At 43.5% G+C, this 26,181-nt stretch overlaps 1 protein-coding gene across 1 annotated transcript in view; it reads left to right on the forward strand.

The window, feature by feature from the left end:
• Positions 1-6,055: 6,055 nt before the first annotated feature.
• The window catches only part of LOC127596512 (bone morphogenetic protein receptor type-2-like), a 37,856-nt gene continuing 17,730 nt past the window's right edge, over positions 6,056-26,181 (forward strand). Inside the window, exons 1-3 of the mRNA XM_052059169.1 lie at positions 6,056-7,021; positions 23,236-23,421; positions 25,569-25,748. Coding sequence (XP_051915129.1) covers positions 6,940-7,021; positions 23,236-23,421; positions 25,569-25,748 — 448 coding nt within the window. The 5' untranslated portion in view covers positions 6,056-6,939. The remainder of the gene's footprint in view (positions 7,022-23,235; positions 23,422-25,568; positions 25,749-26,181) is intronic.

The raw sequence follows: 26,181 nt of genomic DNA on the forward strand, positions 1-26,181 counted from the left end.
TCCCAAGAGACTATCTCGCTCACTCTCACGTGCAATGATGACGATAAAGCTCGACAAAGACACACATGCGCAGGCCAACCTTACATGCTAGGTTGACGAAATGTTTGGGGAAACCAACCATCAGGCCGATAGAAGAAACTACCACGGTCTTGCCTGAGAAGTAATCAAAACTTCCTTCTTTGACTGCTGTACTTCCACGGTCAAAAATTCTGTCACAGCGGTTAGTGCACGACAAACATGTCGGACGCGGTCAATGAAGTCATTTGAGAAGAGTGTTCCCGGCGTCTCGGTGATGTCGGCAGTCACAGTGGTGCTAAGGTCCTAAGATTTAGTGCCGCTTAAGAAAATGAAGAGCTGAGATTGATTCATGAAAATATTACAAAAAACACAGGCGTCTATTTCCACTTATGTGCGTAGAGCAGGGGTGTCAAACTCATTTTTGTCGCGGGCCACATTGTAGTTACGGTTTGCCTTGGAGGGCCGTTATGAATTTTGGGAAATGTTTAATCACCTCCCCATATAATCACATACACAGCATACAACAAATTGATGAATGTCTAGTTTTAAAATCTGAAGTCAAGAATAATGACTGTCATTGTGGATTACATATGACAGTTGGAAATTTTGGTTCAGACTTTAGCAAGAATCATGGAACTCGACATGCTTGATTTGCTTTTGTGGGCCATATAAAATTATGTGGGGGCCAGATGTGGCCCCCGGGCTTTGACTTTGACACCTGTGGCGTAGAATCCGTTTTTTTTTTTTTTTTTTTTTTTGCCACCCACTTTTTGTTGCCGTTAGCAATCCATCAAAAAAGTAATTGTGAAGAGGTGGGGCATATAGGAAAAGGAAAATTCAAAATTGCTCCACCATTTGTTTCCAATTGAGAGTCAGAAGGTTGCCAAGTGCCCACTTCACAGCTCCGTGCTCTCCCTGGCCAACTTTCCATCATCCACTCGTGGAGGTTTGCCTGCAGTTGCTTAGAAACGCACTTTGCATCATCGGTTTCGCCTTACGTCCTGTCAAGGACTCTCGTGGACTCTCCCTCTCGTGACGCAATATTAAAGGGAGGGACAGGAGCCACTTCAATTGGTTTACACTGCGCTTCATGCTCGGCACTGGGCACGAAAATAAGGCCTTTGAGATGTATGTGACAAGAATGATCATCTCCACTTTGGATGCTGCACAGGGGACACATTCTTTGAGTGAATGTGGGATTTATATACGTACATTGAGGAAGAGGCCCTTATCCTCTGTGAGGTTTTCCAGAAGCTCCCTGCAGGCTGAGCGATTTGCCCCTTTCATCGAAGCGCAGTTCCTCTGAAGGAAAGACTGCAGCCACTGCAACAGATCCGCACTAGTAGTGCAGCCCAATGGGGCCAGCAAACACTGGCTGCCATCATGCAGGACAAGTATTCGAACTGTCTGACTCCAGTGGTCTTTAAAATCCTATTCACGGGTTGAATGACTTGTCTGAAGGTCAGCGGCTGTTGCCTAGCACTTGGGACCACGGCGATTCCAGGCAGTTGGCTCAAATTGATAGTCATACTCCTGTGGGAATGGAGGCAAGATTGCCAGGACTGGAAATGCTGCGCTACCGAGCTGGGTGTTCACTTCCTTCTCTGCTAGCGAGAGGGAGAGTGAGGATGCTACTCCATGCTCACGCGGGTACCGGCTTGATTTCTACTTTGTCATTCCTGGACTTTGTGGTGCCTTGTCAACAGCTGCCATACTCTCCTGAGAATAACAAAGGACGATGTACATGGCGGGCGGCCCGGTAGTCCAGTGGTTAGCACGTCGGCTTCACAGTGCAGAGGTACCGGGTTCGATTCCAGCTCCGGCCTCCCTGTGTGGAGTTTGCATGTTCTCCCCGGGCCTGTGTGGGTTTTCTCCGGGTGCTCCGGTTTCCTCCCACATTCCAAAAATATGCATGGCAGGCTGATTGAACACTCTAAATTGTCCCTAGGTGTGAGTGTGAGTGCAAATGGTTGATCGTTTCTGTGTGCCCTGCGATTGGCTGGCAACCGATTCAGGGTGTCCCCCGCCTACTGCCCGAAGACAGCTGGGATAGGCTCCAGCACCCCCCGCAACCCTAGTGAGGATCAAGTGGCTCGGAAGATGAATGAATGAATGAATGATGTACATGGCGTCAAAATGAGGGGGATACTTTTACAAATATGATAAAGATGATAATAATATTGATGCATTGGGTTTGCCACATGCTGTTGTCACTTATGAATGAAGTCCAGTGACATATCCACCCCACACATTGGCGGTGCTCGGAATTTGCCTGCCCAAACCTCAATCAAATCGACCAAAATCACAATACTCTTACACCACAACTTAGACCTGCTTTTAGCTCATCTAAAGATGAGTCTACTTTCTGCCACCAAATTGTCCGGCACAGTGAGGTCGACCAAATTCCCAAACTTGCAAAAGAAGACGCTCACCTGCATGGAAATTAAATACACCCATTTTTACATCTGGGCGTAAATAGAGCCCTGAGTGTGTTTATGACAGTGTGGAGGCAGTAATGACGTAGGATGACTTACACACATTCGATTTTAATACAAGTCTTTGACATTGGTTATCTATGATCCTGTCTAATGACCCAGATACGCTGTGGTGTACTAATACTAAAATCTGCAAAGCTGCAGATTATTCCTTCCAGTTATTTTATGCTCTGAGCAGGCCAAATCCTCTAGAGTGGAGCTATATTAGGATTTGGGGGCTGTTGCAAGTGGGAATTAAATAGAGGAAATGTGTGGGTATGGGTGGCATATAATTGGGAGTAGTGGCAGTCAGGAGGGATATGATCAAAAATATCAATCTAAAGAAAAGAAAACATCCACATTCTCAATCAAGGAGAATAGTTGAGAAAGTCAGTCAACAACAAGCGCAAAGTATTACGCTTATCACTGTCTTTAATCAATGATTACAATATTATGTAAACTTATACAACCTAATGAGATAAACTTCTGGCGCTTTATCTAAAGTTCTGCCCAGAGATTAAATACAGTTTTGGTTGACATTGTCCAAGAGGTTTGAAATTGAATATCCCGAATTATTTAGGACTGTAATATTGCACTGCGGGCGGCCCGGTGGTCCAGTGGTTAGCGAGTCAAACTCACTGTGCAGAGGTACCGGGTTCAATTCCAGTTCCGGCCTCCCTGTGTGGAGTTTGCATGTTCTCCCCGGGCCTGTGTGGGTTTTCTACGGGTACTCCAGTTTCCTCCCACATTCCAAAAAACATGCATGGCAGGCTGGTTGGACACTCTATATCAGGCATGTCCAAAGTCCGGCCCGGGGGCCAAATCCGGCCCGCGGTCGAATTTCATCCGGCCCTCGGCCCGTGTCATAAAATCAGTGCCGTCTGGCCCGCAGGTTGGGCGCAATGGAACACGTGTTGCATTGACTGAGGTCTCGTAGACTGGTGAGTGATGTTTCATAGAGTACTGCTTCCCTCTAGTGGCTAAATGAGTAATAGCATTCACTAAATGAGTAATAGCATTTAGACACTAGAGGGCATCACTCACGAGTTAACAAGACATCACTCCGTGTTTATATTGACTGATATGTCATATTTCAAATGATCCTGCAGTTGTGGATATGTGTATTGCTTGTTCATTTCCCTGTTGTGCGAGTCAAAGGTTTTGTGACTATTGAAAAGTCATGGTGATACATTTTATGTTTCAAATCAATCAATTTGCACTCAGGAGACTTCCGTTTAAGAAAAAGGTCAAGTGAATAAGCAGTTGCGTGTGATATACCTGTTTCAAATGAACCAAAAGAAATTCTTAAGATTGTTGAAATTAAAATAAAAATGGAAATGTGAAACAGACTGGCTTACTAAAATTTGTTGAACAATATTGTTGTTCAATGTAAAGAATGTCAGCCAAGATCGGCCCCCCGACATTTTACCACATAAAATCTGGCCCCCTTGGCAAAAAGTTTGGACACCCCTGCTCTAAATTGTCCCGAGGTGGGAGTGTGAGCGCGGATGGTTGTTTGTCTCTGTGTGCCCTGCAAGTGGCTGGCAACCGGTTCAGGGTGTCCCCCGCCTACTGCCCGGAGACAGCTGGGATAGGCTCCAGCACCCCCCGCAACCCTTGTGAGGATAAGCGGATCGGGAAATTAATGGATGGATGGATATTGCAATGCATCATCCTAAAGGTGTTGTCAGAAATGTCTCTCTTTTATATACTGCAGCTAAATCCAGTGCGGTTGTGCACGTGTACCTCATAGAGGGCTATAAATTATACTTGTGGATGAGTTATTGGCTGGTTGCGAGTATTCATAATTCATGCACCCAGGAGCGCTTATAGAGTAACACCCAAAGAAACGGAGCGCAGGTTTAAAATAGCCTGAACACCTACCATGAATTTACCCATGATTGAATCTGACCCTGAGATATAATCCCACGTGAATTGTGTCAATCAACACTTGCCCACTCGCACACATCCTCGTGCTGTGTGGCGAAAACAAAGCACTTTTGGATGTATTATTTTTTTAAACACTTTTTCAATGTCGTTCATGCTTGGAGCCATGAATATCACAGTGATACTAAGCAACAAAAATGTAGTGTGTGCATATTCACTATAAATAAGGTCACAAAAACACTAAAACAACAAATGTTTACGGGGGTAGTAATGCATCCATATTCGAACAAAACTGTAAATTACTTGACATATTTTATGAATGCATTCATGTCTTGAGTTGGTGATTGAGGTGCCTTATCTGAAGCTGGGATGTGCTCAATTCCTGCTCAATTTTCCAATTCACAATCACCATGCATGTACCCGTACAGACACAATTTGGATTCAAATCTGCAGCGTGCATTGTTTCCTGCAGCTACCGTGCCTCTTGATTTCGACATCGGTTCAACCACCAGTGACAGCAGACTACTGCTCCATTTGTGCATTACAATCTTACATTGCCACCTGCTGGAATATTGACATGGGTACCACATGGAGCCCCCAAACTTCAAAGTTTAAAGTGGCAACAGTGAACATACCGTATACAAATACGTGGCTCAGGAGCCGCATGCGGCTCTTTAGCGACATCTAGTGGCTCCCTGGACTTTATAAAAAAAATTGAAAATGGAAAAAGATTTTGATAGTAGGCTAGTATAGCTCAAATAGATATAGATACATGTTGCAGCTCCGAAAAAGGAGAGCTGTGGTGTTGTTGTTTTTTAAAAAACGTACACTTTATTTATGCTTTTAACAGTCTCGACAAACACAGGCACGTCTGCGTCCGACTCCGTGCCTTCTCTCTTCTCGTTCAACTCGAGAGGCGTTCAAAGCCAGCCTCCGAAAAACGGAAATTCATGATCACTTCACTAGCACTAAGAAAAGCGAAAATAATGCACCAAAACAAAACAAAAATCAAGCGAGGAAATCACAAAATAAATTCTATGGGGGCGTTTGTCAACACACAACAAAGGAATGAATAACAAACAATTCTGAGACAGTCCAGTCTCCTACATTCATACAGCGTGTGTTTCCTTCATTGTAAGTGATAATGTAGGAGTTTTGGAGAACATTAAATTGTGTCAGAGAAGGTAATTGTAACCACCAATTGCAGTTCTGACCTGATTGGCTAGCAGCTCAGGCGAATTCCTTTTAAAAAGGGATTGAGGAAGTAACTCAGGCCGGACAGCATTAATGCATGTGTACTCTAAACCTGGTTTTGGCTGTGTCCTACTGGAAAAACTAAACAAAGCCAAAAAACAAAACGTGAAAATCTCCTTCCTGGCAGGAGCGTTTTTTATTCTTTTTCCACATGGCCTGGTTTTTCGCCACATAAAAGCTCCAATGAAAGGAACTCTGAATGGTTCCGTCATGCCAAAATATTTTGGATACTTAGTGGGAACAGCATTGGGACAACCCCTCCATGTTCAAACAAGGTTGTTGTCAACCCCTTTAGTCGGGAATTTAGTGGAGCTGTGGGGTCTGTAACGTTCCTTTCCCTTCCAGGGTGTTGTGCTCACCGTCTGCGGCACAGTGGCGCTGCGGTACCCGTGTTTGGCTCTCTCCGACTGCACTGTACTCCCCCACCCCCCCTACCCACAGCAACACGATACCGGAGACGAGCGGTCCAAACAAGCCTGCAAATAAATGAGGCGTTCCCATCCGCCCAGCCTGTCTGCCTGTCTGTCTGTCTCTGTCTTCCTAACGGAGCTCCAAAGCGTCTAGGACGAGCCCAGTCGACCGCCCCGAGGAAGATCAGCTCCAGAGATATACGTTGCCTCCCCCACCCGCCTGCTTACAAGCTCCCGAGTGCTTTTTTTCTCTCTCTCGCTCTCTCGTGTGCGGAAAGGCGGAAAACTCACTGCGTTTGGAAGCATTCCTCTCTTTAAGACCGAGAAATAAGCTGGGACGCCGAAGGGGAGGACGAACTCGCTAGCAGTTGGCTAACGTCGGCGAGCTTCCATAGCATTTAGCCATCTATAGCCAAGCTAATTGGCTAACGTGTAATTACACGGGAACGTCCTGTTTGTAGAGTCGATGGGCACCCGAGAATGGTGTATGGATAATTCCGCGGAGTATGTGTCGTTTTAAGCGACATTTTTCGTCTTTAGACAAGTTTTTTTTCAGCGGGAGACTGCCGTCCAGTGGATAGCATGTCAGCTTGTAGAGAGATGGCTTGTTTCTGCAATCGCGCTTTATATACGCCAAACAACTTCATCGCATAGGTTTCATGCGGGAATCAAACACGGGACGACGTTAACTTGTTTACTCCAACTTGACGGTACAGCGAGCACCAAATGTATAGCTTTGTGCCAGGACGAGCATTTCGACTAATTGTGCCGAACCGAGGACCGAGGCAAGAAACATTAATGTGGTAACTGCAAAAAAAAAAAAAGGCGAGGACCCGAAAGTACATCAAGTGTGTGGATTAGCTCCAAGTGAAAGACCAAAGTCGATCTATACGATCATGCCCGTGGGCCGAACTACAACCATGCAGTGTCTTGCAAAATTTTGTTTTTGCCTGGCTCTTCTCCTTACTCCAGTGGCTGGTAAGTGGCTAAGCTGCGTATAGATTGTCTTGTAAATATTTAATGTATGTACTGCAGTGTGCACCAAACACGTCACTCGATATCACTTAAGTGTTGTTCCGGTTCTAAGTCTTCACGGTGGTGATTTTCTCAAATACAGTATCCTCAAAACATCATCTTTCTGCCCGCCCCCTACGCTGTGCTCTATGGAGCTCATCTCATTGTTGTCCAGTAGCCTTCACAGATAACTCATCTTGAGCGCTCGAGCAAATACCCACACTGGCTCCTTTTTAATCATTCTGTGTACAAAGGCCTGGAAAAACACTGCCAAACATACTGCAGGCCTTGTCTGCCAAGTTGTGCCCCAACCCCCCCTTTTCCAGACTCTCTGTTGAGGCCAGGCTTCCGTGAGACCTTGAGCATGATAAGATACTCGCTTGGGTTGCGCTGAGATGGAGGAACAGTGAATGCAGGGAATGTTTGGGAAGATGGGAACAATATCTATATTTTTAACGACAGTCATTCCATGGCTTGGTCATTGAGGGGTGTGGGGTGTGTGCTGGAAACTAGGAGACATTATTCAGAAGTTTGCGCTGCCATTCCTGCATTTGTTACAGTAGGATAGAATAAAATTTGCCCTGTTGTAATTCATATCCACATGGTTTTGCCTGATGCACTTTAACAGGTATGTGGTTATTGTCACCAATGTAAATTAAAGGTAATGTTTAAATATTTGTACAAGTGCAAGGATTCATTGTTGATTATCAAATGAATCGATAATTGTTATTGAGAACTGATTCATCCTTTTGCTAGATTTTAATTTCTTAATTATCCAATTGCTTGGAACTTCAGCATCTCAACAGTACATATGAAGTGATTTCTATAATTCTTCATGAAATCAGGCTGAATATCATTGTGTTGCATCAAAATAAAACATTTGCTTTTACTTTGGAAAACGATCAACATTTTTTGCCTATTTTCTGACATGTGACAGACCCAACCAGGATGAATCACAATCGGTGTTTGTGCATTTTCTGCACTGCACTGTCAATTTGAAGTCATTATTTAACATAACGGCACACTTACGTACAATATGAATTGGATTATTTTTAATTTATTGCTGACTTTTTTTGTGTTGATGGCTGTCAGGAAGTTCTAAAAAAATCAAAACAAAACACTAGACTTTCAACATCCCGTTGGATTGATATTTATTTTTTCCTTTTAACCCTGGAGAACCCACGGGGTCAAATTTGGCCCCTATAAATTCTGCTACTCAAATGCTACCCTTAAATCCCAAAGGGTCAAATTTGGCCCGAATCCTAAATTAGGATTAAAGCATTAAATATTTGAAAAAATATATATTTTGGTGTTCAGTGAACATATAGCAGACATTTAATGTAAAATTCATAATTTTCCGAAGAAGAAACTGGTTCTTGGGTTCTCCAGGGTTAAACGAAATGCATATTTTCCCTGAGCTCCAAATAAGAATGTGAAGATATCTGTCAAAAATATTGTGATATTACATTTTGGCCACATTGCACAGCTCTACCAAGTACCAATACTTGATAATGCCATTATGTTTTGCAATTGTGATAAAAAAAAAAGTTATTAATCTTATTGCAGTCTAATCAAAACCCATCCTTTTCTTGAGCATGGCATATTTTTCAGAGTGACGTCTTCTCATTACAACTTCACAACACTGCCCGAATAAGACCCATGTGACCAAACAACGTCGGCAAAATTAATCATTACAATGTACAGTGTATTATCCAAAATGTGAATTACCTTCACATTATGGTTCATAATGATACACAAAAAGAAATGAACCAATTCACTTTTGTTTACCTGAACGGATGTGCTACCATGCCGCTTTCCTGTAAGTATTAAATGTCTCCCTCCTCCAACAGACCTCAATTAAATTATTAGTTCATCAGCAAGCGCTCCGGAAGCCCGATAAGGATCCTGATCAACTGAATCAAGTGTGTTGGAGGAGGGAGACATCTAAAACATGCAGGAAAGAAGCCTTCTAGGACAAGGTGGCAAAAGCAGGACCCTTATGAATCTGCCAAAATGAGACCTTTAAAAAGTCAGAGCTCATTTCCTGTACATCTTGGCATAGCCGGAATGGACGTTTTTGTACATTTGGAGATGCTGCACGTGCCTCCCAATTTTTGTAGCACTCGTACATGGAGCAAAAATAATTCATACTACAACAAATTAATAACAAAGACAGTAGCAAGCAGAAAAACAGTAAAACTAAAAATCACGCCTCACGCGGAGTCAAAAGCCAAACAATAAAAATGAGTTTTAAGATTGAGTTTCAAAGATGGTCAGTGGGAGGTCATGTGTTTTCCATACAGTACATTTGACAATAAAGTTTATACAATCCAATCCAATTCCAAAGAGAGGCAACGGAAAAGGCTCAATTCTCTCTGAGCCTCCGCTTAGTGCTCAGCACCTCTTATAGCGTCTGGTCCGCAGACCTGAGGCACTCGGCAAGTGCGTATAGGGGCGGAGGAGCTCAGAGAGGTAAGGTGCGGCCGGGCCTGTTCAAGATTTGAAGATAAATAATAGAATCTTCAAAAGAAATCTAAAATATGTAACACTAGGCAATTTTCCCTTTGATCAAAGTAGAACACATTGAATAGGGTCGGCCTACCCTACGTCACACATGTACCGTGATTAGATTTTTTTTCCCACTGTAGGTGGCGCTCTAGAGCAGAGGTCCCCATAATGGTCCGTGGGTTTGGGATCTCAGTATGGGTGGGCCGACTTCATGTCGATACCGGTGCAGTTCGAGGATGAAGTCTGTGCTGTTCCACACGAGTGCGACATGTTCATGTCTGTGTTGGCCGTTGCCATGTCAACATTATTGGCTGTTATCTGCTCGATATTTTCAGGGTCTGGTTATAGTGTGTCGGTCAAAATCTGTTGAATTCATGAATACGTTTTGTGGTGTCTGGGGATGAAAATAAATAAATATATATATATATATATATATATATATATATATATATATATATATTCATTCATTCATCTTCCGAGCCGCTTGATCCTCACTAGGGTCGCGGGGGGTGCTGGAGCCTATCCCAGCTGTCTTTGGGCAGTAGGCGGGGGACACCCTGAATCGGTTGCCAGCCAATCGCAGGGCACACAGAAACGAACAACCATTCGCACCCACACTCACACCTAGGGACAATTTAGAGTGTTCAATCAGCCTGCCATGCGTGTTTTTGGAATGTGGGAGGAAACCGGAGCACCCGGAGAAAACCCACGCAGGCCCGGGAAGAACATGCAAACTCCACACAGGGAGGCCGGAGCTGGAATCGAACCCGGTACCTCTGCACTGTGAAGCCCACGTGCTAACCACTGGATACCGGGCCGCATAATAATCATAATGATAATACGAATATTTTTTATATACAACACACTTTAAATTCAAGTTTCAAAGTGCGCTTATACTGTAGACCAGGGGTCTCCAACGTGGTGCCCGCGAGCACCAGGTAGCCCGTGAGGACCACACCAGTAGCCCGCCAGTGCTAGGATTGTGATTTGCTCGTAGAAATTATGATTTAAAAATGCAAACATGGGCAGTATTATAGATTCTATAGCTACCTATTTAGCTATCTAACTAGCTAGCTACAGTATACGTCTAGCTAGCTAATGTTCTAATATTATTAAATTTAATTTGTACAAATGTTATTTCAGACGCGTATCAATTTGGTAGCCCTTCACACAATCAGGACACATGAAGTAGCTCTCACTCTCAAAAAGTTTGGTGACCCCTGCTGTAGACAGATAATGTAACTGGTTTCACCACTTCAGTTTTTCACATGTATTTTTTTGGGGGGGGCTGTTCAGTAGCTGGTGGCAATAGTTGATCGATGTCTGATTTTTGGTGATTTTTGGTGATTTTTATAAAATAATAAAATAATAAATAAATATATTTATTTATTTTATATATATATATATATATATATATATATATATATATTTTTTTTTTCTTGCTCCCAAAAAAAATTATCAATCGTTCATATCACCGTTCAAACTGAGTAAAATCAATTCAAATTGGACTTATCGCTAATACCACATCTCTGAATTATATTCAGAAGACAGCTCTTATTTTATTTTATTTTTTGTGGTACAGCCTGTGATAGCTGTGCCGAGAGCGCCTGTCGCTCATCTTTCGGGGCTTTGCAAATGGAGGATCACGAGTCGTGCTGCGGACAAAAATCCAAACGATATCATCCACTTGTTAGCGAGTCTGGTTAGCATTTGCCTACATACTCAGTATTTGCTGCCTCGACGCATTTGTCCTTGGCGGGTGTGTAAACTCATCTTGGTTGTTGCCGTTTTCTCGGTAATTATTTCATTTGAATTTATTCATGCTATTGCATCCGTCCATGCATTGTTTTTCATTCCAACAAAATATTGCTCATATTTATATTTTCCCTTGGCAGTATTGCGATAATACTGGATTGGATTGATAAAACCATGACATGAGCCACGCCCGCATCGAAAAGTCGTTGTTTTTAGATTCAATATTTGGGTTATATCAGCCAGCATGTTTTGGCTAAGCTTCTGTTTCCCCTCCAAGGGTTGTTTCATGCCAAATCAGCCAGCGGGTTGAACCAAGCAGATTTGGATTTTAATGAAACTTGGTGTAAGTTGTTGATAGTGATGGCAGAACAACTGGGGGCCTCTTGGAAAAGTCACATCTCCGGAACTTTATGCCACTTTTGCTTCACCTTTGTCGCATGACATCGAATTGACTTCAAATTTGAGATTTAGTTTTGTGATGATGACGGCTGATATATATTTGCTCTGTTCCACCAAGTTGCAAAGTTCGAAAATGATCACTACACTGTGAAGTGTAACAAACCCTTTTTTAAAAATTATTATTATTTGTTTTTACATTTTACATGGTAAAATGTATGGCGAAAGAGTTCGAACTGCAAAATGAAATGTGCAGGTTAACATCAAATCAAATATGAACCAAAAATGGATTAAAATCGGTCAAAAGTCAGCTCTCAAACAAATGACAGCGATGGAGTGCAATGACAGGCTCACCGGAAAATATCAAACAGTGCAAATCGCAATGAAAACAAAAATGCATGTCAAAGGTCACGTCCCATTATTTTGATGGAGTAAAATTTTGAGGTAGACAGTTTTAATCTATAGCAAGTCATATTTTGAGGCTCATCTCTTTCTTTTCTCGGGATGTACAAGTATATACATTTCCGAGTACTCATTGATGCGAAATACAAATACTTGATCATGCCAATCGTTCTGGCATTCGTGATGAAAAATCATGTTTTGTCTTCATCAAATACTGTATTGTTCGGAAACAAAAAAAAACTTTCCTGTACATGGCATTGCTTTCACTTCCTCGTTCGTGTTTTCTCATCTGTGTTTGCTTTGGAGCTACGTTAGGATTGTAGCCGTGCTCAAAAGTCCACCGGCCCGGAAGCTATACAGTAGATCAGGCATGTCCAAAGTCCGGCCCGCGGGCCAAATCCGGCCCGCGGTCGAATTTCATCCGGCCCTCGGCCCCTGTCATAAAGTCAGTGTAATTTGATACATTTTATGTTTCAAATTAATCGATTTGCACTCAGGAGACTTCCGTTTAGATTGTTGAAATTAAAATAAAAATGGAAATGTGAAACAGACTGGCTTACTAAAATTTGTTGAACAATATTGTTGTTCAATGTAAAGAATGTCAGTCAAGGTCGGCCCCCCGACATTTTACCACATAAAATCTGGCCCCCTTGGCAAAAAGTTTGGACACCCCTGCAGTAGATGATTCTGGAGAAGTTATACCAGCGCTGTTGTAATTTGCGAATACAAGTACAAGATGCAAAGCATCCTTCTTTTCAACAACAATAACTATTGGAGTGTCATCATGGGTTTTCCTCCTGCGGGCAAGGCTTTACAAAGAAATCCGCCCTTGTATAAATGCCACCTGATACAAATCTATGCGAGTGTGTCTGAACCAATTTTGCACGGGTATTTATTTTCTTACCGCGGTATAGCATCTCTGAAATGAAGCGCTCCAGCGCATCGGAGTGTATTTCTACCTTCAAAGCCTCATAATCAACGTATCAATTGCTTTTGAACGTTTGGCATTTCTTCAATGTTACTAATTTGACCAGAAAAGCTTGACAGCGGCACCAAATGCAATATGTCACGGGATCCTGTCAGAGAGGGCCGCTCGGATTCAAACCGCCGTGCGACGAGAGAAGAGAGAGTCGGCCGTTTGAACGGAAAGTTACCCAAGCAAAAGGGGGAAGCGTATCGATATGCTTTGCCGTGACGACTTCCCGTCGCACGGCAAGTTAGAACGCCGCCGTCGTTGAGCAAAGGCAAAGCGAAGCGTGTAAGTTGTCAAAAGATGGCCGACGCCGTGTCAACAAAACTCATTTCAATCTGTACTCTGCGTCGAGATTAATTAGTCTACAGAAGACACAGACTCAGAAATTGCATGATTAATCCGCAAAATAAATGTACAACACAAATATTAAATATTTGTGCGTGCGCCTATCGTACCGTATTTTGCGGACTATAAGGCGCACCTAACGGCATTTCTCAAAAGCCGTGAGTGCGATTTATAATCCGATGCGCCTTACGCTAAGCAACGGAGGGGAATCCCGCGCCTTACATTTCGCTCATAAGCAAGTTCGCGGCGGCAGTTAGCTTCCCACAGTTCATTGTAACGAAGGCCTATTTTGTGGGGGCGCGAATTACGGGAAATCGGGACATTGAAATGTGAACGTTATAGGGGTGAAAACGTTGAAAAGAGTTTCGACTGGAGTAGTCTGTGCCCTTTATTGTCGTGTCATGTCCGGCGTTCTGTACAACCATGCAAGGCAAACTGATCTGTGAAATTTAGTGGAGAAAACGTTTGGCTTGTGCCGCCAAAGACGTGCTCACGAATCTTTTGTTGTAAAACACGGTAGGCACCAAATTGTCGGGGAGATCCCTTTACCACGCGGCAAGCTAATGACCCAAAACACACTGCTGAGACAACAACGGACTTTGTCGGGCCAAGAAGTGGAAGGTTTTTGGTTGGTCAAATCAATCTTCTATCGCGCATGTATTTTATTTTCTTTTATTTTATTTTTTGCTAGCCCAAGCGGAGATTGAAGGCAAATCACCACCTCGAAGTTAATCCCATCACTTTGAGATTTCTAAAATGAGACAAAATGATTTCAGGCTTCATCAGACATGTTGTCTTTCAAAGAGGTTTTCATTTCAGCGGGATGTGGCAGTCATGTGCACTTGATGAGAGAAGTTACAAAACCGTGGCTCTCTCCCGTTAGCCTGACGACGCTTAACTTGGTTCATATTGAAACGTGATTACTGAATACCGTATCGCAAGATGGACCCAAGGCAGATTTTCAACAGCTGGCTTTTGAAGAATAGCACATTAGTCACGGCATGGATTGCGGTTGGAGACGTATCGCTCAGTTGTAAATGCACCGTGTTCACGCTTAATTTGATTGTCTGCTTCAAATAAAGCAGAACGTGTTTGGGGTTACATGTGCCGTGCTGAATGTGTGTTTTGCGGCGCTCTTTTTCACCGTCAGCTCGCACTCGATACGAAACGACATTTGAGTGCCTTTACCAAGTACAATTTTTGTGTTCACTTAGCACGCCCGCGACCCTCGTGAGGTGAAGCGGTTCGGGTAACGGATGAATTTGCATTGTCCCGTATTGTGGCTTTACGTAACCGAGTGTGAACAAACTGTAAATAGATGAGTTCAGTCTTGCCAGATGAGTTTTGTTCTATTTAGTCAGTTGAGTCCAGTATTAACTTGCGCTTCGGTTTAGGCTTCATGAGAGAATCGCAGCTTCTCAATGTTACTGTTGCTGCTGTTGACATATCCATTATTATTCATATTTTCCAACCAAAAATGATCAGGCTAAAGTGAGATGAACAAAAATAATTTGCTGTCTTGCGTCTACGCCGCCCATTGCGAATTTCTCCATTGTGAGACAAAGAAACGTTTTCTTATCTTATCTCTACCTACGAACGCCTCTTCATACGAAATTTTCAAGTTACGAAACGCCTCTTGTTACGAAAGAAATTTCAAATACCAAAGGTAAAAATACTGCGTGGGGGCTGCTACTCGCAGCTCGGAGTTTCCTGAACGCAACATACTTAGAGCTGTGCTGCCATTGGCTATTACCGAACATCATCCTGACATCCCATTGGCTAAGAGGGACCTCGACTGTAGTCTGTTTGAGTATGTAGATAGTTATGTGTTGAGGCAGTGTCCTCGTCATTTGCCCCTCGGGCCATGAGGCGTTCCGAGAGTTTTACGTAAATGTGTATCACGAGTCGGGCGATCGCTCCCTATGCTGATGTTTGCCTTGGACATTTTCGAGTGATTGTTAAATTACATATTTTGATGCATTTTTACGCTGTCTGAGTTTTGGAGGATCTTGGAACGGATTAGGGCATTTATATGGAAAACGTGTGTCTAATTACAAAATTTTCTAGTTAAGAAATTTCTTCCAGAGCCAATTAATTTCGTACAATCGAGGTACCACTGTAGTGCGGAAAATACGGTATTCTAATCATGCTCATTCAAGGCGCCGAGTGCAGTGAGGCTCTATTAATCTGCAATTTGGAGCTTATTTGTAGTACTAGTCCGATTCCTCCTCCTCCTCCTCCTCTTCTCTGCTTCGCCTAATTGCACAAGCATTGGCGGTGTCCGCAGTCTCGCTCACTTGCCACCAGCAAAAGTAGTCGCATGACACACAGTCGGGGATCTTTGATCCAAGATTACATTTTAAAATGTTCTTTGCGAAACAAATCAAGACATACATGCGGCTCTTGCTTCATGCCACAACCTCACCGTATCACGCTCTCACCGCCTTCAAAGTTCTCAATATATTTTAAACCAAAGTCCTGCGACCATCAGTACAGTATAAGACTGGTACTATGTCAGCATCCCACTTTTGCTTCCTTCTGCCATGCAGGAGTTTCAGCTCATAAATACAAAAAAATCAAGTTCTTCAAATAAGTTTGAAAAGGTTACAATGTAAGGATTTAGTTTTCTCCGATATATGCTTCGAATGCAGCTAAAAATCAAGTTAAGGTAATGACTAAATGTTTGACATTCAAATCTCGTCTTTTTCCTGCATGAGTGTTTGAAAATACTCTTATTGATGCTAAGTAAAAAGTAGCCGCACATACTGCAACCTGCTGAGGGACAACAGATGGAAACGAGCCGCCGGCTTTGATCTTTGTTTAGAATGTGAAGGGTCATTAATATCCACTGCATGTAAAATACAATTTCTTTTGAATAAAATCATAAAAAAAATAACAAATACAGTAAATAAACACATTATTTAAATAGACATATTGCTGCATTTTGTGGCGGGATTGGTGACTGTTTTTTTTTTAACTGATCAGTTGATCATCCCCAAAAATCCTGATCCTGTAAATACGATGCATTTGTCATCTGTTTCTATACCAGTCCTTCAAACTACTGTATGTCTTCACATAGTGGCACTAAAATGTTTGGAGAATGTTATTTAAAAAAAATAATCATCATCATCATCAACCTTGTGCTTTTGCATTGTTGGAATGTCAGTGCAAAGTTAGTATTTTAAGAGTTTTGTTAGGGACTTTTTCTTAAAGCACCAATTTTGGTATCCGATTCTGTGATTTGGTGGAATAAAATTCAAAAAACGATTCCATTGAAATAAAAAAATATGGCTGGTGCCCTATTTTACAAAACCTTTTCCTTCGGTATTTCTTTAACTTGATATCCGAGAGAAAAATGTGCAAAAATTTTTTTGTGGGGGCTGGGTTGAATGTCATTAACTTTGTCCTTATGCTGTCATGTGCGCGTGTTAAAATAAATACATAAATATACAAATCTACATATTTTTGCCCATTTAAAAAAAAAAGTTAATTTCATCCAACACACCAAAAACTACAATCGAATATGGCTCACTCAACAAGCCTTTATTTTGGGATAGACCAGCGGTGATCACCAATGCGCTTTGTTCATAAATCATCAGAGATTATCCCCTGCCCCACTTGTTGTGTAACAACGCTACAAGCACAGCACCTCAGTCATCTGTTTTCATCACATATTTGGGAAAGTAAGGCTACGCAGGGTGGCTGGGGAAGGGGGGGGGGTTACTGGTAGAAGCCAGGTTGTGGTACAAAAGCATTGTGGTCAGTCGTTGTGGCTCTCTGATTTGAGGGCAGTGTCAACTCTGGGATTAGCATCACTCCGCCAGACCCAGACAGACACAGACTGAGTCGCGCTGGTGCTTTTAGTGGGGTGGGAGTCGTTACGCAACAGATGGCACAGATTAAGAACGGACTTGCCCCCGCCTCGTCCCTCCCATCCTTACACAGGCTGGCGATATTGGGGGTGTCAGCAAAGGCCCCTGAATCCAACCCATCCCACCTCAGCAACGAGAATGCACCCAAACAACAGCTGTAGCAGGTAGATTAGGTTTGATAAATAGCTTGACTTTCCGCATTAATGGAAACTTCAGTCCAAAGTGGGGAGAAGAATAAACCTCAAATATTGTGCAGTATTTCTCAACTCGACTGTATTTATAGAGCACTTTAAAACAACCGCCGCTGTATACAAAGTGCTGCACATGGAGCAAATATCTCAAGGACTACCAGTTTGTTACCTTTTGATGTAATTATGAATTATAGTCAGTCATGTGAAGAATTTCTCGCCATAATTACAGTCAAACCTTGGTTTTCAAACGTCTCATATCTGTTATCAGAAAATTTGAGATTTTTACGCATCGGATTACCACCGAAAACCGTTTTTTGACCAAACTGAGCAAACCCAAATACGCCACTCGACTCCTCTCGGCTTCCTTACACGAAGAAGTGACGCTTCGTCGTCTAACGTTCATTGTGAGCAGACGTTTTTGTTGCGATTTTCGCAAATCTGACTGGTTTTATGTTATTTCTGCATCGTGTATTAGCCCCTAATCACCGGCTAATCAAATAGTTTCGGATTTCGAACAAATCGCTTTTCGTACAGCCTTCTGGAACAGATTATGGTCGAAAACTGAGGTATGACTGTACCAAAAAAAAAAATCTGAACCCTTTCACGCACAAATGATAACCTGATAAGCTGTCCACTGTAGTAACCGCTTACAAGATTCTGAGAAAATCACAATGTCCCATAAATGTTGAGCCCTTTGTATAGCAGGCTCATGGGCTACTCACATGGACCTTGGGGGCCACCCAATGCCCTCGAGCACCATGTTAGAGACCCCTGGTGTAGGCGGTACCACAACATGCATAAGAGACGCAACCACGGGTTTGCATTTCTTCTCTAATTCTCACCGGCTTCCAGTCATCAGTGTAGAGTTTCCGACAACAACAAAAAATCTTTGATGAGTGAACACAGCCCCATCATTTTATTGAGTGGGAAGCTTCACAAATTCCTTCGATATAATTTCCGACATTTGCGATGCCACGTTTGTTGGCTTTTTTTGCGAGATTGATGTGAATGCGAGACAATAAGTCCACATTGCCATCATTTGCCTGTGTGGAGTCTTCCAACTCTTGCATGTATCCGGTGGGCCGTGGCAATCGAGTCAGATTAAATCGGTTGTTTTTCAGCAACGAGGCTGAGCGGAAGGGGGTTGTTTGAGGGGGAGTGCGGGGGCACCGAGGGCCAGTTCTGGGGAGGCGGGTTACTGGGCTGGAGTCGGGGATAGATGGTGGAGTGGATGGAGGGGGTGGGGGGGTATTAACAAATATCTGGGCCATGGGTAACCCACTAAGTGCCAGGCATCGTCCAATGAGCAAGCTTGCAAAGAGAGCTCGACCCCGAGCCTTTCTCTCTCATGTGTCACGCTTCACCGGGTTTGCCCCGCACACTCTAACCCGCTATCCAGGACAGCGGACGGAGGCAAAGCTCAAGCTCTGCAAAACGCAACCAGGAGCAGGAGCAGAGTCGGCCGCGGCCAATTGCAGTTGGCATCCGACCAGAAATGTTCCTAAGAGATTGAAAGAATTTAGTTTTAAAGAATCAAGCTCGGTCAAGCAAAGCTTGAGGAAAAACACAGGCACCCAGCTTTTTACAAGTGCTCTCGTCGTTGAAATTGCATAGACGTAAAGCCTCGTTGCAGCCATGGGTTGAGCCCTGTTTATTCCGTCCGTGTTTTATTTAAGCCTGGTTTAAGGGCTTCGTTTTTACTTTTGGTTTTTACATGCGTGCATGGACTCGCTGACTGCCACGATACCGAGTTGCTATCCAGGTCTGCCCAACAAATGCTGAGTGGGCTCTTCAGTAGGCTGTATTTTGATTGTTTCTTCAAAGGAGAGAATCAAAGTTGGAAATAACGCCCCCTGCCCCCTTTGTTTCCTTGTTTAGCAAAGTAAAAGCATGTACCGGAATTGGCCCTAAAATGCAGAGGAAACTACATCTTATGCTCTCCTAGCCAAGATCAGCCATAAGGGGTGTTCACACGGCAAGATTTGGTCCGGTGCTGCGCCGGGGCTGCCCCGGTAGAGCGTTCACACGTTCAAATTAGCTCCGGCGTAGCCCCGGAAAAAGGCTTACACCGGACCAAATTTGATCCACCTCAAGGAGGTGGTTTAAAAATTTGCTCCGGAGCAAATGCTCGTTTGCGAAGCAGCACCGATGTAAATTTGCACGTGTGAACGCAACTGGGTTAAATATGCTCCGGAGCAAATGCTTGTGAAGAGTTCGTATGGCGAGAATGCGTTGCTTTCGTGGTCTGTCGGACTTCCGTCATGTGTTTGTTTAATAACGACACAAGACTTGCCTGGTAACATCTTTCCTTTTGTAGGAGACTGGACTGTCTCTGAGTTGTTTGTTCACAACACCCTGCACCCCCCATATAATTTATTTTGTGATTTCCTCTCTTGATTTTCTGTTTGGCGCATTAGTGTTTGCTTTTCTGAGTGTCATTGAAGTCGTTGTTGATTTACGTTTTCGTAAGAAGGACGTGCCTGTTCAGTAGTCGCTTGAGTTGCGTATGTACAGTACGTTTTAAAAAGAACCAGAAGTCATTTTGCTCCGCTGCAGAAACTGCCGTGTGAACGCAAGTGGGGCTGCACCGACGCTGCGCCGATGCTGTCACGCTCAGCGGCTTTGTACGTGTGAACGCTCCACACAATTTGCTGCGGTGCAAAATATTCATTCATTCATTCATTCATCTTCCGAGCCGCTTGATCCTCACTAGGGTCGCGGGGGGTGCTGGAGCCTATCCCAGCTGTCGTCGGGCAGTAGGCGGGGGACACCCTGAATCGGTTGCCAGCCAATCGCAGGGCACACAGAAACGAACAACCATTCGCACTCACACTCACACCTAGGGACAATTTAGAGTGGTCAATCAGCCTGCCACGCAGGTTTTCGGAATGTGGGAGGAAACCGGAGCACCCGGAGAAAACCCACGCAGGCCCGGGGAGAACATGCAAACTCCACACAGGGAGGCCGGAGCTGGAAGCGAACCCGGTACCTCTGCACTGTGAAGCCGACGTGCTAACCACTGGACTACCGGGCCACCGGTGCAAAATATATCGCAACAAAATACATCGGTGCAGCGCCGGAGCAAATGTGTGCCGCGTGAACACTCCTATAGCGACACCCCACCGACTTGGAGTGAAACTGCAGCACATTTTCAAAACAATGCGCGGGTATCAAGTGAAAACTACGCGGGGCATTGACACAGTGACATCCTTTATACTTTATACTGCATGCGGAATGAAGTGTAAAGAAACTTTTAGTGTTCTCGGATTTCCATAATATTAGGCAGCCCATATGCGGCTTTGTGAATTTTGACCCGTAAACCGCGATGCCAAGCCGCTTATTTCAAGCCTTGGATAACGGGACTGTACAGGAGAGTAGATTATGACTGCTGCGAGCTTCCAATTATGGCTGGACGGCCGATTCTTCTTTTTGACATTGAAGTAAAGACAGAGGGAAAGATAGTTGATACTTACGGATTCCTGTCTAACCATCAGCAGCCAACAAGGTTAGTCTGTTTGTTTTACCGTGTCGGGTGTTGTCACTGGCTGCGCACTTCCTTCTATTGTCCCAATATATTTCCTCCATTGCGGCATGTATCCTGATGTCCGACGCCCCTCCCTCAGGCAGGACAATTCCAGTCATTTTCATGCGTAGTCAAGGAAATGTATTCCTGGAAGAAAGCATTTTTGTCAAAGTTGTCGTACAAGGACTTGAGCCTTATAAGAAAATGTCTGGACGTTATCAGTCGTTTGGGAATAAAGCTTCAGGCAGTTTGGAGTCGTAATTGAAACAAAAAATGAATTGTGGTAAATATAGACAGTGGTTGAAGTGATTTGTGGCATGACAATGACACTGTCAGAAAAGATGGCAATCGAGCCAATGAACGTAGTTGGAAAATACAGACCTGCATGACAACCTCTCTGAAAAAGAGATGATTTTAGTGTGCCGTCACTTATGTCATGACGTTGGATGTTCGATAAAAGCAGTGCTGTTTTTCATAGTACGGTGGACCCCTGTCCACATGCGGATTCACATGTTCCGATTTTTTTTACGTCATTTTTTTTCCCCCTCCTCTTTAATAATAATAATACATCACATTTGTAAGCGCCTTTCACAACACTCAAGGACACTGTACAGCCAAGACCAATAGTAAAACACAGATAAAATAATAAAGAAAGAAAGAAAGATTAAATATTAATTTAATATTGAGGGTTCGCTTTTACCGGGAGTTTTCGGCGCATTTTCCTTCAGTTTTTTTGTGGAAAAAGTTTATTGAATCAGCATTTTTTAAAATGTTTACGTTTGTTAAATAAATACATCCCCCGTGTAAGTCAATGGCCATCACTTTTATCAATCGTAGTTGTTCGTATGGTGTTCTACGGGATTTTTTTTAAATGTTCAATAAACAAAAAAAAAAATCCCATAGAAAATTTTGGAGATTTAAATTTGTCTTTTGCGTGGAACTATTGCCGTCATAAAGTCTGATATAGGGCATCTCCCTGCAGTGTTTTCATCTTATTTAAATGGATTTCGTGGTCATCCTGGAAGGGGGATTCCCCCATCTGCGGCCCCTTCTCAAGGTTTCTCATTTTTCACCAGATGGGTGTTTTTGAGTCCCCCACTCCCCGCCCATTCTCCCGTCAGGGGATGTCGTGAATACTTGTCAACAGTGGGCATGTTAAGCCCTTTGAGGCTTGTTTGTGATTAAGGGCTAGATAAATAATTGTGACTTGACCTAACGTTTCTCAATGGCGCCTACAAAAAATAAAAAACACTAAACAGAGGTCGACTTTGGCCAATTTAATGTCTTTGCATGTGGATGGGATATGAGAGAAAAGTTTGTCTACCACTCTGCCAGCTACACACGCAGCCTAGCTTGACCTTGGGCGGAACACTTCCACCCTCGACGCCATATCAAGCGTCAGCCACCCCCAAACAGAGGAAAGGGAGGATCTGTTTATAGGACATACAATATAGTATATCGTCTTTCTTATCTCAGATTATCCGCGTACTGTACGCAAAGCCACACACGCTCACTTTGGCTCTGCTAAAAATGTGAGCCGTTTTCTGTTGTAGCTCCGATGTGGAGCATGAGCTTTTAAGAACGGAATCTTCCACGAATGTTGAACATCCGGCAAACTTTTCGCCGCTTTTATAAAGCAGCGTATGTGATGGCGGCGTTATAGTGGTTTCTCACCAACGTTTACTTGCTTTTGTTCACGGTTACAGTGCATTTGCTCAACTTCATCTGTTCATCTGTAAATTATTGCTCACAAGCGCACTGGATTGTGATGTCCCTTCTGTCCGAGCCCTTTTGGATGGTTTCTGACCTTTTGGCTAGAATTCGACATTTTATTTGGCTGAAAAGAGACAAGGATCGTTCCATTTTCGGGGGGATGTGAGTCAAGCAAAAGCCAAGTAAAATGTCATCTTTAAATAAATGAGTAACATTTAGACATTGTCTCGTAACCCTGAAGACATGTATTTTTGTCTCATGTAAATAACTGTTTCCAGTATACTGACAAACTGATGCTAACATTTTAAAGGGTTCGAATAAAACTTGTTCTGGACTGAATGTGTTTTGCGGCGCTCACGGTGTTGTTAATTTTTGTCAACGAAAACGCAGAGGTGTGGGCGAAAGGTCGCAACACACCTCTGACTATTAGATGTTCGGCAAAAGCAGCACACTTTCGGATACGATGAATACTCAAGACCGCATCCTCTGTCTCTGCGTAGCGGCACAGGGCGAAGAGCGAGAGTGTGCCTTCACAGACCAGGAGCAGCAGTCGGAGGTGGAGCGAGTGGTGGGGGGCGAGGGCCGAGTCTCGCCAGAGAATACCACCATCCGATGTGCCAAGGGCAGCAACTGCTTCGGCTTGTGGGAGAAAAGTCCACCAGGCGAAGTCCGTCTGGTCAAACAAGGTAGGACACTGCACGCAAGTCTCGACGCCTAAATGCCACAGTTTTAATCCCATGCGACACACCCACTGGAAATGAAAACGACAGTTCATTCAAAGCTCTGAGCTATGCATGCCATGAAATTGGGCAAATGAGTAATAACAACGTAATCATATTTTTGAACCTAACGTATTTTCCACACTAAAAGGCGCATCGGATTATGAGGCGCACCTTCAATGAATGGCCCATTTTGTATTTTTTTTTTCATACGTGGGGCGCACCGCATTATAAGACGCAATCTACAATGCATCCACTAGATGGAGCTATGCTCAAGGCAATGCCAACAGAACGATCAGATGTCAGTAAAACGTATAGAACAAAGTAGCGACACAGTTCACTTAACCAACAGCAAGTTAAAACATTGACTCGCTAACGTTGAACTCTCTTGCCGCTGCTCTATTTCCGTGTTCAACTACGAAACCGATCACCTTAAGTTTGAAATTTGCGTTCTAAGCTTGTCTCTAGCAAGGAGCCATTTTGGCGTCAAAATATTACCGTAATGACCATACACAAGGCGCATCGGATTTTAAGGCGCGCTGTGAGCTTTTAAGAAAATGTAAGGCTTTTAGGTGCGCCTTTTAGTACGGAAAATACGGTACTGGAATATATTGTTAATGTTTAATGAAATGTTTGTAGTGCGTTGTTTAAAAAGCAGGAAAACACATTTGACTCCAGGGGAATTACTTTGAAGGAATTTTGTAGTTTATGGTTGGGATATAAAATATTCATTTCGAGGCTCAAAAAAATCAGTTTTGCGAGTCAAAATCTGCATTATAGCTTCAGCAAAACACGGTGATTAGCAAAACTCAGAAACAGATTTTGTGCTTTTGACGATAATTGACCCACCAAGATTGTCCTGAAAAGTTTCACTGGGCTGGTTGCCTTTGCGTTAAACGTGGAGCAACGCGTTCAAGTCACCTCCACGCGGAGAGTCGGGAAGTCGAGGCAAGCCCGGTGCTACAGTACTTACACCGCACAAGCTAGCTAGCTAGCAATGAGCGTCAGGCCAGTGAGCTAATGCTGCTAAACATGTGCAGAGTCGCTCCCAAGTCAGTACAATAATCCCTCACTTATCACAGTTAATGGGGACCAGAACCCCCCGCGAAAGAGGAAAATCCGGGATGTAGGTGATGTACAAGAATATGTACATGTGTATTTGTATACATAAAGGTTTTAAAGGTGGGCCGTCGTGGTGTTATAGATTCATCAAATGGAAAAGCCTGTCTATTTGGGCACGCATGACGTTGTGTCAGCAGCTCCCTCCCAATTACGAGGACAAAAAGGACAGATGAAATAATAAATATGGACGAAGACCCTCTGACATTTGATTTGCCTCCCACTCGGACTGTAATTAAAAAAGGTGACCCCCATCATACTGAAAACAAGCGGCCACGAGAGAACACATTTTACCTGTGTTTTGAGCCGCGCAGCATCGGGGACTAAAGCTGCCAACGATGATCATTTTTAAGGCGGCTGACTATAGAAATAATTTTATACATCTTTTCCCATTTATATGATTTGCATTATTCTATTTAAAGCCTAGTGGGATGCAGTATTTCTCCTCATAATTACGCAAATGCGCATCAAGATCTTTCTTTGGCTGGCCTCTTATTATGTTTCAGCAGACCTTCGTTGTGCAAATGCATTTATCATGCTCATGAAAATATGGAGATTATTTTAACCTTAAGAAATTTTGCATTTTTTTCTGTCGGGGTTCAGCGGGGGACTGCGTCAGCCGCCTCACTCGGAGGCGCTCCACGGCGCCAGGGACGCAGAGGCAAGCCCCCGCCCACTCATTGGCCAGCGGTTTATAGTACGGTGCGGCGCATATAATTACAAAATTGATTTTTCTTCATAAATCTGAGCATGCGGCTCTTAATCAGGTGCGGTCTGTACCCCGGAATTTACGGTATATATTTTATATAATGAATACCTGAAAAATCTGCGATGCACTTAAACCGCGAAGTAGCGAGGAATCGCTGTAATCGGTCATAGAGGTTGCTGCAATGAACAATGTCAAATTAAGAAATAAAAATAGCTGATTGAACTTAAAGGAAAAAACCACGGTTCATTTGTATCGTCGTATTTGTGTTGTTGTCAACCCCATGCAGGTTGTTGGACCTACCCTAGCGACTACCAAAAATGTCGCGATGACCGCTGCGTGGTGAACAACCTGTCGCCGCAGACCCAGAACGGGACGTACCACTTCTGCTGTTGCGGAAGTGACATGTGCAATGTCAATTTCACAGAGGACTTCTCGCCTCCCAGCCCCGCCACTGCACAGCCCATCTGTATGTGCGCACACACACACAATTGCACACAGACTGTACATGTACACTATGGCATCTAACTCGAATAAGCCCCACCCCAAATTCGTTTCACAATATTTTGGGTCAATTTGTTACTGTTACAAAGATTCGCCTTGCTGCTCACTTGCTTCCGTTCAGTCATCGACCGCGTTTCTTCGGGATTTTGTCACATATGATTTTTGTGTGATAAATCTAAACCGGGGGGGGGGGGGGGCAAACTCATTTCACATTGTGGGCCACATACAGACTCAGTAGATGTCAAGTGGGCCAGACCATTAACATTATACCATTACTCTGCTATAAATAACCAAAATATCATGTCTTTCCTTTGTTTTGGTATAAAGAAGCATCGGCGCATTGATACCGTCTACTGTGTTGGGTCTGTCTTAGTGACTGCTGTTTACTTCTCTGATCA

This window comes from Hippocampus zosterae, chromosome 2, assembly GCF_025434085.1.
Source record: "Hippocampus zosterae strain Florida chromosome 2, ASM2543408v3, whole genome shotgun sequence".
NCBI lineage: Eukaryota > Metazoa > Chordata > Actinopteri > Syngnathiformes > Syngnathidae > Hippocampus > Hippocampus zosterae.